Source organism: Episyrphus balteatus, chromosome 1 (genome assembly GCF_945859705.1).
Source record: "Episyrphus balteatus chromosome 1, idEpiBalt1.1, whole genome shotgun sequence".
Lineage (NCBI taxonomy): Eukaryota > Metazoa > Arthropoda > Insecta > Diptera > Syrphidae > Episyrphus > Episyrphus balteatus.
The window spans coordinates 105,604,605-105,620,478 of NC_079134.1; the positions used below are offsets into that span (position 1 = coordinate 105,604,605).

The 15,874-nt window shown below is 31.0% G+C and overlaps 1 protein-coding gene across 6 annotated transcripts in view; it reads right to left on the reverse strand.

The window, feature by feature from the left end:
- Positions 1 to 1,389: 1,389 nt before the first annotated feature.
- The window catches only part of LOC129906451 (probable phospholipid-transporting ATPase IA), a 371,220-nt gene continuing 356,735 nt past the window's right edge, over positions 1,390 to 15,874 (reverse strand). For all 6 annotated transcript variants that reach the window (XM_055982238.1, XM_055982234.1, XM_055982236.1 and 3 more), the window contains 2 exons: positions 1,997 to 2,079; positions 1,390 to 1,813 (listed from right to left, as the gene is read on the reverse strand). In XM_055982238.1, coding sequence (XP_055838213.1) covers positions 1,716 to 1,813; positions 1,997 to 2,079 — 181 coding nt within the window. In that variant the 3' untranslated portion in view covers positions 1,390 to 1,715. The remainder of the gene's footprint in view (positions 1,814 to 1,996; positions 2,080 to 15,874) is intronic.

A 15,874-nucleotide genomic window follows, 5' to 3' on the forward strand; every position in this document is an offset into this window, starting at 1 on the left:
TAAGGTATCTGATTTCGGGATGTCGTTGTTGGGTTCTCATGCTTCTCATCAGCTTCAGAATCGGCTATTAGTCTCCGTATATTGTCGCCAGCTGGAGGGCCGAGGTGGTCATGGCCGAGATATGCCGACGCAAGCCAGATTGTTTCTTTGCTCGTTTGCTATCTTACGGCGCGGTTACATCTCGATCTCTATAATTAGGGAGTAAATATAATCATTACGCAAGTATTACGTCTTGCTCATATGCATGATCTGGGGTCACTTTTGTCCGATGTACTCAGGATACCTGAGTCCCTGAACCATGGATTTGCAGATCCATGGTTCTTGGACCAGCACCTCATCTTCCCCATTCTTTTGGATTCGGAGAAGAAGGTAGGTCGAAGCCTGTTTGAAGTGGTGAAGGTTTATCTGAACTAACTGGAGCATGAAGGCTACTGTTAGCAGCTAGATCAGCCTCCACCACATTGAGGTCCAGATCGTTTTCGGATTCTGATTCAAAAGGTGAACGTAGGAGTTCATCCTCACTGAGCAGAATCTTGTTGAGACATTCGTCTGATATTTAAGGCAATATCTGAGGAGGATTGCCATAGTTTCAATATTTTCTTAATCAAAATCTTGAGATTCGTTTTTGAGAATAACAACCTTTTTCATATTGGTTATATCGTCGGCGTAAAGCCTATGTACTTAGAGCAATTTTGATTTACACCTACGAAATGGCAAGAACCGTTAATTTCGGTCCCAAATAATATAAAACTTCAATTTCTCCTCTAGGGAATTTCACTAAAACTCATAATTATCAGGCAAATTGCTTCAGTAGTTTAGGCTATAGGTCAAGATTAATACAGACAAACGATAGACAGGCTGACAGACATAACTTTACATTATGTCTTATAGTTATTTCGAGTTCGAATCCTATTCCCTATAGTACGAATCCTATTCCCTATAGTACCTATAGTAGCAAGAAAAAAAGCTAAATATCATAATACTTAAATCATTACTAACCATCTGTAGCCACACCCTACGTGAAAGGGGCACCCGTGTGCGACCTTGGTTTGTACTTTTTCATGTCGTTATAACTTTTTTGGGTTTCAATATTTTATGGGGAATATGGATATGAAATTGGCGTAGAATTATCCGTAGAGTTAGAATATTGTATTCAAAATTCCTAAAAAAATATATTGTCAGTTGTCACCATTATAACGATAATGTTAGTTTTGTCCAGCCAAATTCGCATCCGTGTGCTGACAGAGGGTTAAGGTAATTTTTTTCAATTGATCAACAATTTCTGCCCCCCGTTGCGTACGTCCTTGGCTTTGTGTAAATATTTTAATACTTACATAAATGGATAAAGGTTACTGCTTCATTCATCTATGCATAAATAGAAAAAAAAAATATATTTAAGTTTTTAATTTACAATATTATTTGTACAAATCACAAAAATATTCACCCCACACTTTATATTTATGTTTTTGTTATTATAGAAAATAAGATTATGTATTGTACATTATAGAAACATAAAAACAAAATAAAAGTCTTTTAATAATTATGACAGCAAATATAAATAAGAAATTGATTGAATGATTAACAACAACTTTTAAAGATTTTATTACTAGTATTTATAGATTATTTTATGTAAATATCTGTATCTTAATTTATTTTAAATTCCCTATATTATTTAGTTTTGATTCCTCATACTTAATTGATACCGTCTCTTTTAATTAGTTTCCTTCAGGCTTACGAAGATTTGTATCATAAGCACGTATTACCACAGACTGAGGTACAGCTCCACCTTCTTCTTGAGAGAATGCATAGCCATCTAATGAAAAATATTAAAATGAAAATGTTTAAGAACATTAGACAATCATTTTTTGAAATTATTTTAATTTTTAGTCTTGAAAAAAGCGTGTAAACACATACGAAACGTCGACAAAAAATATAAATATTTCTAACCTAGAGCCAAGGAAGAAGATAACTTATTTATTAAGATAATTGTACTCACGCGACAGCTCTAGTTCCGTATCAATTCTGGTATTAGCTCGGCGTGTAAACACACTTCGAAGAAGTCTGGCTGTTTCAGTAAATCTGTAAATCAATTTTATTTGAATATGTAATGAAACAGTTAAAACAAACATTTATAAAAAGCCCTTATTATGGCTTCTGAATCGCTAGAATTATTTGACGAATCTTATAAATAGGATATGTTAATAACGGTTCACCGTCCTAAAAATAACATTGGCAATTTTTTTTTTTTTTTCAATTTTGCATAGGTACATTGCGAACGTCATAGTAATGTAATCGCAATATGAGGATTGCAAATCGTTTGAGTCGCAAGTCATAATAGGGGCTTACAATAATAAGAGTAATAATTACCGCCTAAGTGATAAGCCTTGAAGTGGCTAGGTGGCTTAGCGTTTTATTTTTGCAAAATCTGTTATCTAATTGATACGGGGTAGAAACAAAATGTGACTAATTATCCCAACCCATAAATTAAAACGGAGACACACAATGAATGAAACTTAAGCATGGAATACACTATACAATTATCGTACACGAGTTGAGATGTACCGATATCGTTAACAATATCGAAAGAAAGCACTTACGATTTCATTATCTGTCAAATTAATTTTCGCATTTGTATCCATTATTTGGATGTTAGTTAAAAAAATTGTATGTAATCTCAAAAACTAAATCATAAGTGAATTAAAAGCCCACACACGGTACAACCCTCTTCTAATCAATCGCATACTTCCTCTTGTTTTCCATCATCAGCATTCCACCGTACGATATGGGTACAGCGGATACTTTGATACACACATACGATACAATTATCGAATGCGATTCAAATTCTGTACGATAATTGCACCGTGTATTCCATGCTTTAGATAGATTGTCGCTGCCCGAAGTAGTCGGTCGGGGCACCAACTGGAGGCAACGCTGGGGGTGACAGAAGCGAACAGTTGTTGGTCAGATTCCAGTGAGAAATCTGATCGGGCAACTCACAACAACCATAGTTCTACGTGCTTTGTCGAGAAATGCCACGACAACAGGTCTACCAGGTCAATTAATTATTTAATTTATTAAATAGACACTTCCCCTTTATTGTTTTGTGGATCCAAATTTAAAAAAAAACAACAACAACAAATGCCCTTTTTCGGCAAGAGTACGATAACTGAGGCGGTGAAAAATAGTAACGGAATTTTGTATAACAGTCAAATACAAGTATTTTTTTTATTATGGGAGGGGGGTTCTATCTCCCGTTTAGGAGGGAGGGGCAATTTTCTAAAGAACTAAACATGTTAAAAAAAATATTTAAAACAATGGAAACACTTACAACTATAAAAGATACTTTTTTCAAAAGCCAGAATTTTACACTTAATTTAAATTTTCAAATCAAGTTATTTCAATCATTAGTTTTTGAAATAATCGAATACAAAGTCAAAAATTGTGAGAAAAAGCTTAAAAAACGCACTAAATACTATTTTTCTTAAGACTGTGAACTTCAATACGAAATTGGTTGATAAAGTAAACTGCTGCAATTGATTCCTGATCAAAAATTGAAAACCGTATGTTTTTATGCCTTATAGTTCTTAAGAAAATTGAAAAACACGAAAACTACTTTTTTTATCAGGTTTTTAATTTTTCGATTGTTTTCGGTATATGTATTTGGCATCACATTGCCGAAGGTCTTTGATATTTTATACATACAGTAAGTTGAGAGCTTTGGGTACCCCCTAGAAAAACATTAGATACCTCGCTAGGCAGGCGCCAAGGTCAATAGCTTTTAAGCTATTGCATAGATTTTAACGCAGGCCTGGGATGGGGAGCTAACCAAGAAAAAACGTAACGAAAAGTTATTACATTTATGATGGTATGTGTGTATGCATATTGTACCATTGAATAAGAAGTACAGGAAGGGGTGTTTATCCAAATAAGTGAAGCCGCTTTTTATTAGTGTGAGTTGTTCAGATGCATATGTATTGGTAAAGGGTCGGAGTGCAGATATATTGTTCACTCAAGGGGCGCCAACAGAAATGTAACTGGTCTCGTGAGAGACTTCCGTATAAATGCTATTTTTCATCATAATTATATACGAATTTTTAACTGTTTTTTTTCCTAAACTAAAAACAGGCTGAAAATTGTTTTAAAATCATCAAGAGTAGCTGAAACATTGGCGGTCAATGATTACATCGCCTTGTCATCACCAATAAGAGTGAGTTCGCCCCTGGAAAACGAGCTCGAAATTTGACAGATTATATAAAATTTTTGACAGTTTATATAAATTTGTTTTTTTTTTTTAATTTTTTTGTGGCTTCACTCGCCAACTCTATAGGTGTGATATACACCCCTTCCTGTACTTCTTATTCAATGTATTGTACGAAGCTTGCATGGATGTGTGAATGGTTTTGGTTCAGACAGAGAGGGTTATATAAATTGTGTTAGAAAACAAAGAGAGGAGTAAGGAAGAAGACCGTAAATCAGAGATACCCAAAAGAGATGAGAAACTTCTGACGTCATACGGGTTTGCCTACAAGCTGCTTTAGACATTTTTGGATAAGTATGCGTGAAAAAATATACATTTTTGGCTAAGTATGCGTGAAAAATCGTACATTTTTGCTTAGGTGTGCGTAAAAACACCGTGGCTACACTATGTGTGTTTTTCACATTTATTCACGAATACAAAAGAGATTACAACAACACGAAATAAACAAATGGGTTTTGGGGGGTAAAACGTACGAAAGTTTCCCATCTCCTTTGGGTATCTCTGCCGTAAATGCTGTGTCTGCAGGATAAATCAGGAGCAATAAAAATTATCTGTATTTTCTTTTCTTTTGTTTTGTCTTCCCATTCTTCTGTTTCTTGTTCAACTTTTTGTGATTTGTGAACGAGTAAAGCGTTGCATTGCGCTTGCGATATTAAATCAGAAGAGAAAAAGTATTCTTTTGTTTTCATATTTTTTTATCTGTAGAAGTTTATGGCATGAGATTGTGTGTATGCATGTTTTCAAATGTGACCTTGTTGTTGTATATGAATTGATAGGTATAGGTACTCGTAGATACAAAATATAATCATTGGTTTTGTGTAGTGTAGGTAAACAAATTATAATTGCATAAGTTGATAAAAAATGCAATGCAATAGCTTAACCGCGGCAGTCCTCGAGTGGCACAAGTCTTTTTTATTATCTAAAAAGTACTTTGCCTGACCCGCTTCGCAGGTTATCAGGATTTAAACTTTACTTTTTGCGTCCTCTGTCCCACTCACGCAACTTCGTTGCTCCGCTTAGGGTATGTAAAGTCGCCTGGCAGGTGCCAATGTCAACAGTTTTTTCGGCAAACAGTACATTGCCTGGCCGGCTTCACGGGTTCTCAGGATTCAAACTTAACTCTTTGGGTCCTCTGTCCCACTCACGCAACTTCGTTGCTCCGCTTAGGGTATGTAAAGTCCTCTGGAAGGTGCCAATGTCAAGAGTTTTTTCGGCAAACAGTACATTGCCTGGCCCGCTTCGCGGGTTCTCAGGATTTAGACTTAACTTTTTGGGTTCTCTGTCCCGCTTACGCAACTTCGTTGCTCCGCTTAGGGTATGTAAGGTCGATGCTGATGTCAAAAGCATTTTAATTAAAAGTCCCCTTCGCAAGAAAAGGAAGGAAATAAACCCCCCATTGGCAATAACATCATTAAAACACGTGCAATAATTATTCTTTTTAAAAAAAAGTAGTTTTCCTATTTTTCAATTTACTCAAAATATAGACGGCATAGGAACATATGGTTTTCAGCGTTTGATTATAAATCATTTAAGATAGTCTAAAAAAAAGTAAAGTAGATCCAAAATTTCGGAAGTAGGTTTCAAAATTAAACTTTCAGAACATTTATTTACAAAAATTTATTCTAAAAAAAAATAATTTTTCAATAAAATTAATTTTCTTAACTTTTTGCATTATGTTCTTTTCCAAAAAACCTTTCTCATCTATTGGTTGCAACGGTGTTGTGGGGTAAAACGGTTAGTTGAGCATAATCTAACAAATTTTTGATCAGGAATTCTTCAAAATCAGTCAAAATTAATTTGATAGGTACATTTTATTTATATCTTGAATTCGAATAATAACTGACCTCCATTCATCTTTTGATATTTCAGTGGAGCTTTATTTCTCAATGCCTCGACTAGATTCAAAATTTAAGTTAAATCCCTTTCTCTAATTTCTCTAAATTTATTGTTTGAAAAATATTTTTCAATCAAGAAATAGAAGTAGTTCCTGAAAAAAAAAATTAGGGAAGAAGATTTAATTTGTTTTCCCAAATCGAACTAAATCTGCTTCGATCGAAGAAAAGTCCGAACCCTGTGTCCACCACCTCATAAGCCTCTTGATGGCCGCAAGGTCAATCCATTTAAATGCTATTCTGTCATCCTGTGGCGAAGAAATGATTTTAATCGACGTAAGGTAGAGAAAGATCGCTCAGCATTGCTGGGTTATTATAACCCACCAACTTGTTTATATTGATCGAGAAACTCGGTCATAATTTGATATTTTTGAGATTGTTTAATTTTACTGATTAGCTTGGTTAAATCAAAGAAATGTATTTATTTAATTTTACACATCACTTATTTCATATTAAACAACCTTGTCGTTTAAATTCAGAAGTTTTGGAACTTGATTAAATTTACCCAGTATTAAAGGTTAAAATAATGAAACAGATTTATGTTATTTAACTGAATAAAAAAACTAAAATTTTGAATATTTAATAATTTTATCGCTTGTTTTACAGGAGTAGTGATGGTCTAAATAAAAGCGTTAATTTTACCGAGTGGTGTTTGTTACATTTACATACTTGCTCTGTAAAATTGGAGTGAAAAGAACTTATTTTTTTAAAACATAGTTTGTGAGAGCTTCAAAGACTTGGAAAAGTCGCCATATTTGTTTTTTTTTTTTAGGAACATATACATACAGGCGCGGATCTAGAAAATTGGTTTGGGGGGTTCACAGGATTAAAAAAACTTACTTCCAAAATAATTTTTAAAAAATGGTCAAGTGCTCAAAATATATGCTAAATTTTAGGTAACATAAAAAATTCTATCCAAAATCTTATATCAAATGCATTTTCGAGAGGATTTTGTTTCGGAGCTTAAATTAAGCAAATTTTTTTTTTTTTGACAATACATTTTTTTAGAAAAAAGTTTTCAGCTGTCAAACATTTACCTTGCGCTGGGACCCGGTTAAACTTTTATCTTCAGAGTCAAAATTGTTTGCAGAAGGATTGATGTATTTTTTTAATAAGTAATCAAAAACTGAAAATAAAGAAAGAAAATTGGGAAAGTAATGCCGACTTTTCACGAGTCGATTTAAACCTCACCATAGATTACAATAAAAGCAGGATTTTGTTTTGTTATTGTTTCGCAAATAAATACAATGATCTGATCTGGATCACGAGAAAAATAAAACACAGCTTTTATTGATGATGAAAAAAAATTTTAAGTGAATGTAAACGCAAAAATAAAATTCACAGGTCAACGCTTGTTTGTAAATTTTTAATATTTATAAATGTTTCATACACCATTAATTCTTTTGTTTCGCAACTAAGAAAGTATTTAGCCACTTCAAAAATGTATCCCAATTCTCACAACTAAATAAAGCTAAGATAAAGTCTTTATTCAACAGACATAGATACAAATGTCAAAAACTTATCCTCGGCTAAAAATTTAACCAAATTCACACACGACCTAAAACTAAGACTTGAAATATATGTCCCGTTTTCGAAAATTTGATGTTTAAAAAATATATGTTTATAATTTTCTTAATCCAAAAATTTAATTTTTCTATATTTAATTTTTAATTAGTACAATCAAAGCTTTTGTTTAAGTTAATGAGGTTGTCATTTTTAACAAATTTAGAAGTTAATAACCGTTCTACACTGTGTGAATCTTGAACATAGTTAAAATAAACAGAAACCACTTTGATTAAACTTATTTTTCGGAATGATTTTTCGTTTTTTCAAAATTGAATCAACGTTGACTATACTATATTTTACATCGCGATTGCAGTTGAATGTTTTTATCCAAATCGCAGGGACCGGTTTGGAGAAAATTACCTATATTTTTACAAAATTCTTACGTGGAAGGTACCTTAATTTATGGTTCAACTATACTAAAAGTACGAAAATAATTCAGAAATGTTTTTCTTCCACATTCGTGTTTTTGGTAGAACTCGCCTGGTACGCTTCACTTAAAAAAAAAAAAAAACTGAAGTTTCGATTACATCGATGTTTCCAAGAGCGATGTTTTCAGCACCATTATTTTTTTGCGGAAACATTAAACCATAAATATTTTTTTCTATAAAAAAGTACCGAGTAAAAATAGTCTAATCATAATTATGCTTAATACGCATTTTAAGAAATGTGATCTCTGAAAGCAAAAGTTAGAAGTTAGAAGAAAAAAAATTTACAAATTAAAAAAATACATAGGTATGTTTAGGATGAAATAAATTTCCTCCACACAGATTTGTTACAAAGAAAAGCGTATATCTTCTTAAACCAAAATATCAAATTAAGTTAGTGCGATTAGTTATGATTTGGGCGCGGATTTGTATGCCCTAAAACACGAAATATGCGCTTTAAATTACTAAATATGCCATCAAAAATCTAAAATATGCCTTAATAAATCCAAAATATGCTGCAAAAATACTCAGTACAATACAAAAGTAAACAAAAAAAAAATTAAATAAAATAAAAATTAATTCAGTCTTTTATTAATGGAAGTTTTGACAGCAAATAGTAAATACAATTAACATAAAATTCAGGTAGGTTTAGTAAAAAATATATCATTTATATAATATCTTAGTACATTAGTTTCGTAAAAAGGTTTTGTTAGCATGAATCATGATATGCTTCCTGAAGTTTTCAAAACTAAACCGTTGGGATTTGGTTTTAATAAACTTTTATACATGGATAATGACCTCTCCAAGTGCACAGACGTTAGTGGAGCATTTATTAAAGAGCTAATCTGATTTATAGAATATTGACTATCCAGACACTCTTCATTTTCATCTTGGGATAACATGGTGGAGAAATTCTTCATTTTTATGTATCCTTTTTAAGAACATTCTCTATTTTTTTTACAAATAGACTGACCCATTGAAGACTCTACTGCATTTATTTTTGAAATTGCTTCCTTCATCAAACTTACTTGTTTACTAAGCGAGTTTCAACGCGTTGTTATGAAGATGTGAAAAATCGATATTGATAACGCGTCCGCGTTAGAAGTTATAGTTTCAGATTTGAATTCAGCACATCAAAAACCTCTAGAAAAGTAGGTAGGTATATTAGACTGGGCCAAAAAAATAAAATATTTTTTTTTTTGAAAGTTACTTCGAAAATCTTGTTCAGGATGATGAAAAAAAAATTTGGTGAAAATTTGAGCCGTTAAAAAAAATTTTAAGAGGTCTATCATCGGTGTTTTTTATTTTTATACATGATATGATGTTTTACAACAGAACTGCTAGACGATCAAAGTAAAAAAAAATTCTGTTCATTTTTTCTTATATAAAATTAAATTTCCTACAAAAAAGATCAAATTGAAAATTTTCGTCAGACGAACCGTATTCGAGTAATTAAGCTTTTTAAATCGAAGTGTTTTTTTCAATTTGACGAAGTGTTTTTTTCAATAAACGCAAAAATAAAATTCACAGGTCAACGCTTGTTTGTAAATTTTTAATATTTATAAATGTTTCATACACCATTAATTCTTTTGTTTCGCAACTAAGAAAGTATTTAGCCACTTCAAAAATGTATCCCAATTCTCACAACTAAATAAAGCTAAGATAAAGTCTTTATTCAACAGACATAGATACAAATGTCAAAAACTTATCCTCGGCTAAAAATTTAACCAAATTCACACACGACCTAAAACTAAGACTTGAAATATATGTCCCGTTTTCGAAAATTTGATGTTTAAAAAATATATGTTTATAATTTTCTTAATCCAAAAATTTAATTTTTCTATATTTAATTTTTAATTAGTACAATCAAAGCTTTTGTTTAAGTTAATGAGGTTGTCATTTTTAACAAATTTAGAAGTTAATAACCGTTCTACACTGTGTGAATCTTGAACATAGTTAAAATAAACAGAAACCACTTTGATTAAACTTATTTTTCGGAATGATTTTTCGTTTTTTCAAAATTGAATCAACGTTGACTATACTATATTTTACATCGCGATTGCAGTTGAATGTTTTTATCCAAATCGCAGGGACCGGTTTGGAGAAAATTACCTATATTTTTACAAAATTCTTACGTGGAAGGTACCTTAATTTATGGTTCAACTATACTAAAAGTACGAAAATAATTCAGAAATGTTTTTCTTCCACATTCGTGTTTTTGGTAGAACTCGCCTGGTACGCTTCACTTAAAAAAAAAAAAAAACTGAAGTTTCGATTACATCGATGTTTCCAAGAGCGATGTTTTCAGCACCATTATTTTTTTGCGGAAACATTAAACCATAAATATGTTTTTCTATAAAAAAGTACCGAGTAAAAATAGTCTAATCATAATTATGCTTAAGGGGTAATATCACCTTGTAAACCATGAAATCGAGCGTCATTTTCATCAGCCTATAAAACAGAGAAGAAATATTATTTTCTTTTGGTGTTTGTTTAGTTTAATTAGGTATATTAATAGGTAACAGAATAGGCTAATGTTAAATTTTTTAATGATGTGAAATTTTTTAAATGGCGGTGTAGTCCAGGATGATAGTAAAATTCTGTGCTCCCATCGGGCGACCAACTAACTCCTACAGTTTTTAACCGATTAGGCTGAAATTTTGTGTGGAGCTCAAAAATGCTATTCTCTAGTGAAGTACGTAGGATTTTTTTGAAATATTAATTTTTAAGGAAATGGCATTAGTTTGAAAAAATTATTTCATTTCAAAAACAAAATTCGTTGAAAAAAAGACCATAAAATCCTTAAAAATTAATATTTCAAAAAAATCCTACGTACTTCACTAGAGAATAGCATTTTTGAGCTCCACACAAAATTTCAGCCTAATCGGTTAAAAACTGTAGGAGTTAGTTGGTCGCCCGATGGGAGCACAGAATTTTACTATCATCCTGGACTACACCGCCATTTAAAAAATTTCACATCATTAAAAAATTTAACATTAGCCTATTCTGTTACCTATTAATATACCTAATTAAACTAAACAAACACCAAAAGAAAATAATATTTCTTCTCTGTTTTATAGGCTGATGAAAATGACGCTCGATTTCATGGTTTACAAGGTGATATTACCCCTTAATACGCATTTTAAGAAATGTGATCTCTGAAAGCAAAAGTTAGAAGTTAGAAGAAAAAAAATTTACAAATTAAAAAAATACATAGGTATGTTTAGGATGAAATAAATTTCCTCCACACAGATTTGTTACAAAGAAAAGCGTATATCTTCTTAAACCAAAATATCAAATTAAGTTAGTGCGATTAGTTATGATTTGGGCGCGGATTTGTATGCCCTAAAACACGAAATATGCGCTTTAAATTACTAAATATGCCATCAAAAATCTAAAATATGCCTTAATAAATCCAAAATATGCTGCAAAAATACTCAGTACAATACAAAAGTAAACAAAAAAAAAATTAAATAAAATAAAAATTAATTCAGTCTTTTATTAATGGAAGTTTTGACAGCAAATAGTAAATACAATTAACATAAAATTCAGGTAGGTTTAGTAAAAAATATATCATTTATATAATATCTTAGTACATTAGTTTCGTAAAAAGGTTTTGTTAGCATGAATCATGATATGCTTCCTGAAGTTTTCAAAACTAAACCGTTGGGATTTGGTTTTAATAAACTTTTATACATGGATAATGACCTCTCCAAGTGCACAGACGTTAGTGGAGCATTTATTAAAGAGCTAATCTGATTTATAGAATATTGACTATCCAGACACTCTTCATTTTCATCTTGGGATAACATGGTGGAGAAATTCTTCATTTTTATGTATCCTTTTTAAGAACATTCTCTATTTTTTTTACAAATAGACTGACCCATTGAAGACTCTACTGCATTTATTTTTGAAATTGCTTCCTTCATCAAACTTACTTGTTTACTAAGCGAGTTTCAACGCGTTGTTATGAAGATGTGAAAAATCGATATTGATAACGCGTCCGCGTTAGAAGTTATAGTTTCAGATTTGAATTCAGCACATCAAAAACCTCTAGAAAAGTAGGTAGGTATATTAGACTGGGCCAAAAAAATAAAATATTTTTTTTTTTGAAAGTTACTTCGAAAATCTTGTTCAGGATGATGAAAAAAAAAATTTGGTGAAAATTTGAGCCGTTAAAAAAAATTTTAAGAGGTCTATCATCGGTGTTTTTTATTTTTATACATGATATGATGTTTTACAACAGAACTGCTAGACGATCAAAGTAAAAAAAAATTCTGTTCATTTTTTCTTATATAAAATTAAATTTCCTACAAAAAAGATCAAATTGAAAATTTTCGTCAGACGAACCGTATTCGAGTAATTAAGCTTTTTAAATCGAAGTGTTTTTTTCAATTTGACTGTTTCACTTTTGTGATGAGCAAATAAGTGAATAGAAAAATAAAACCACGACAGATTCTTATAGGAAATTTAATTCTCTACAAAAAAGGTTTTATAGTAATTTTCCCTAAATTGAGTTCTGAGGAAGTTATTCACGATTTAAATCAGAAAAAAATTAAAAAATCAATTTTCAATTTCAAAATTTTCTAATTCACTGAAAATTCAATATTTTCAAATTAGCAAGATGTTTTCTTGTAGGGACTTAAACGTTCTATTAAAAGTTCCTTGGCAGCAAATTAATTGCTTTAACCGTTAAAAAGATATTCGTATCAAAACCAATGCCCACTGATTTCAATAGTTTTCTTATGACAAGTATGCATTGCGATTTGAATACGATTATCTTCTAAACGGTTAAAGCAATTAATTTGCTGCCAAGGAACTTTTTATAGAACGTTTAAGTCCCTACAAGAAAACATCTTGCTAATTTGAAAATATTGAATTTTCAGTGAATTAGAAAATTTTGAAATTGAAAATTGATTTTTTAATTTTTTTCTGATTTAAATCGTGAATAACTTCCTCAGAACTCAATTTAGGGAAAATTACTATAAGACATTATTTGTAGAGAATTAAATTTCCTATATGAATCTGTCGTGGTTTTATTTTTCTATTCACTTATTTGCTCATCACAAAATTCCAAAGTAAAACAGTCTAATTGAAAAAACACTTCGATTTAAAAAGCTTAATTACTCGAATACGGTTCGTCTGACGAAAATTTTCAATTAGATCTTTTTTGTAGGAAATTTAATTTTATATAAGAAAAAATGAACAGAAATTTTTTTACTTTGATCGTCTAGCAGTTCTGTTGTAAAACATCATATCATGTATAAAAATAAAAAACACCGATGATAGACCTCTTAAAATTTTTTTTAACGGCTCAAATTTTCACCAAATTTTTTTTTCATCATCCTGAACAAGATTTTCGAAGTAACTTTCAAAAAAAAAAATATTTTATTTTTTTGGCCCAGTCTAAGGTATATATTGGTTCTTGTGGCAAAAAAAAGTTCAATTTTGTTGACCAGTGTAATTGGTGTGAGGATTGTGTGAGATATGTATTGGGAAAATCTTGGAGGAGAAAGTGAAAAAAGCTAAGTATTTGCAATATTGTCGTTTTAGTGTTTTAGTTTAGTTTTTGTTCTTCTCTAGGAATTTTTCATTTTCTTTGTTCTTCGAGAAAAAGTTAATCTCGAGAACCGTTTATATCTTTTACTGCACGAATCGTTTTATTCCGAAAATTTACGGAACATGCGTCCCATTCATTTACTGTTCTTGTCAACTCTTCAGGAACCAAGCCTTAACGGTCCATCTTCGTTTGTACATTATTCTTTTGTTCATTTTTATTGGTCGAAAAGATACTGAGTTTTAGTCCAGGTGACCGTGACCCACGGGGTCTCAGCCAATAAAAAGAAAAATTCATTTTAACACATTTTTAAATCTTTTACTTATCATTGGTTTTCATTTTCTTTCATCATCGTTCAAAAAAAGGGTTTGCAATTTCCTTTTACTTTTCAGCGAAAAAAAAAATTGCTGGTGCCCTTTTTCGTACTAAAAGTAAGTACATCCTTGGATTTTAAGCAAAATATCATATTTGATTAATTTCTATATCAATTTGGTTAGCCTAGATAAATTTAATTAGTGACCCCCTTACTGACCTAGCCCGGTGGCAGCACTTTTATTGTTGCCTGTGACACTTTTTTTTTAATTCGCCTCTGTCGTTTTGACAGTTTGACTTAAATACATCGATCGTGGTTTTTGGTTTCGTCAATCTTTCGCCTTTAATTTGTTGAAAAAAAAGTGTTACAAACTCACACTAATAAAAAATTGCTTCACTGATTTGGATAAACACCCATTTCTGTACTTTTTATACAATGTCTGCTACATCCTACTTGTCAAGCTCTTTTTTCCCACAATTTTTTTCTGTGTGGAATGTGGAGTGTGGGACAGATTTTTTCTTTTTTATACCACAAACAAAAAACGTCATATAAATTTCTCTGGGTGCCGGCCGGTGTGTTCGGATTTTTGTTTTCTATATATAATTTATAATTGGTGATTCAGGGCCCGGATTTTTATGCAAATGCATATTTTTTTGGACGGCCGGCCTTAGAAACAAATGAATCAGATAGTTTTTCGAATCAAGAGATTTGCTTTAAAGTGGAATTCAATCGTTAGCGCATATTTTTGCATATTTTGATATAAATGCATATAGTCTAAGAGCCAGCGACCTAAAGTTTGCAGGTAATTGCTTAGTATTCACCCCTATGAAATATGTTTAAGGACATCCCCAGGCATGTTACTGCAAAAAAAAAAGTCTCGTGAGACGTGGCAAAAACGGTCTGCCAAGCACTTGAATGTGAAAAAAATTTTAAATTAAGAACTCGACCTTAAATCAAAAAAAAAATATTTAAAGAGAACGGCAACACTTACAAAACTAAACGATACCTTTTTTTAAAGGTAAAAAGTTATACTACTTTTTGGTTTTCATATAAATGTTTTTTGATGAATAGTTTTTGAAACAAAAAATTTCAAACACAAAATTTTGAAAAAAAATTCAAAAAAAGTTCAAACAGTTTTTTTTTTCATAAAATTTACCCAATAAAGTATTATTTTTTTTTTGTTTTAATTTCTCTTATATATTTTGAGTCAAACACCGAAAACTAAAAGTCAAAATCTCTTTTACTTTTCGAGAAAACTGAAAATTACCAAACCTTCTATTTTTTCACCAACGCCAAAATTACGGCTATTAATTATGTCTTTCAGAAAGGAAGTAAGATGTTCACGGGTTTTATTGCAGGAATCGTTCAATGGGTTATAAAAAAGATAAAACCGTGGAGTGCTATTAAATGAGAGGGTGGGAACTGGAGATAGGGGTGCAAAAGCCCCCTTTTTGGTTTTTTTCAATATATCTCGTAAACAAAGCATAATTTTGAGATATTGTTCTTAATAAATTTTGTAGAGAATAAAATTTCCTATAATAATAATGTTTTTTAAAAATTTATAAAAAAAATTTCCTTTACAAAACAGTCAAAACAAACAAAAAAAAAATCAAACAAAATCAATTTTTTTAGTTTTTTTACTTTATTGGTTGTGTCTCTTATTTGGGCTGAGATAGACATTAACATTGCTCTAATAAAACATAGAAGATTAAATTTTCTTTGAAATGCTGGTCTCATCAAATTTTTTCATTGAAAATTAACCAAAATATGGCCATTTGAACCTATCTTTTTTTCGCAGATTCAGTTTTTCTCAAGTAAAAAAGAAAAATTTGAGGGGAAAGTACTATAACTTAGCAACCAAGA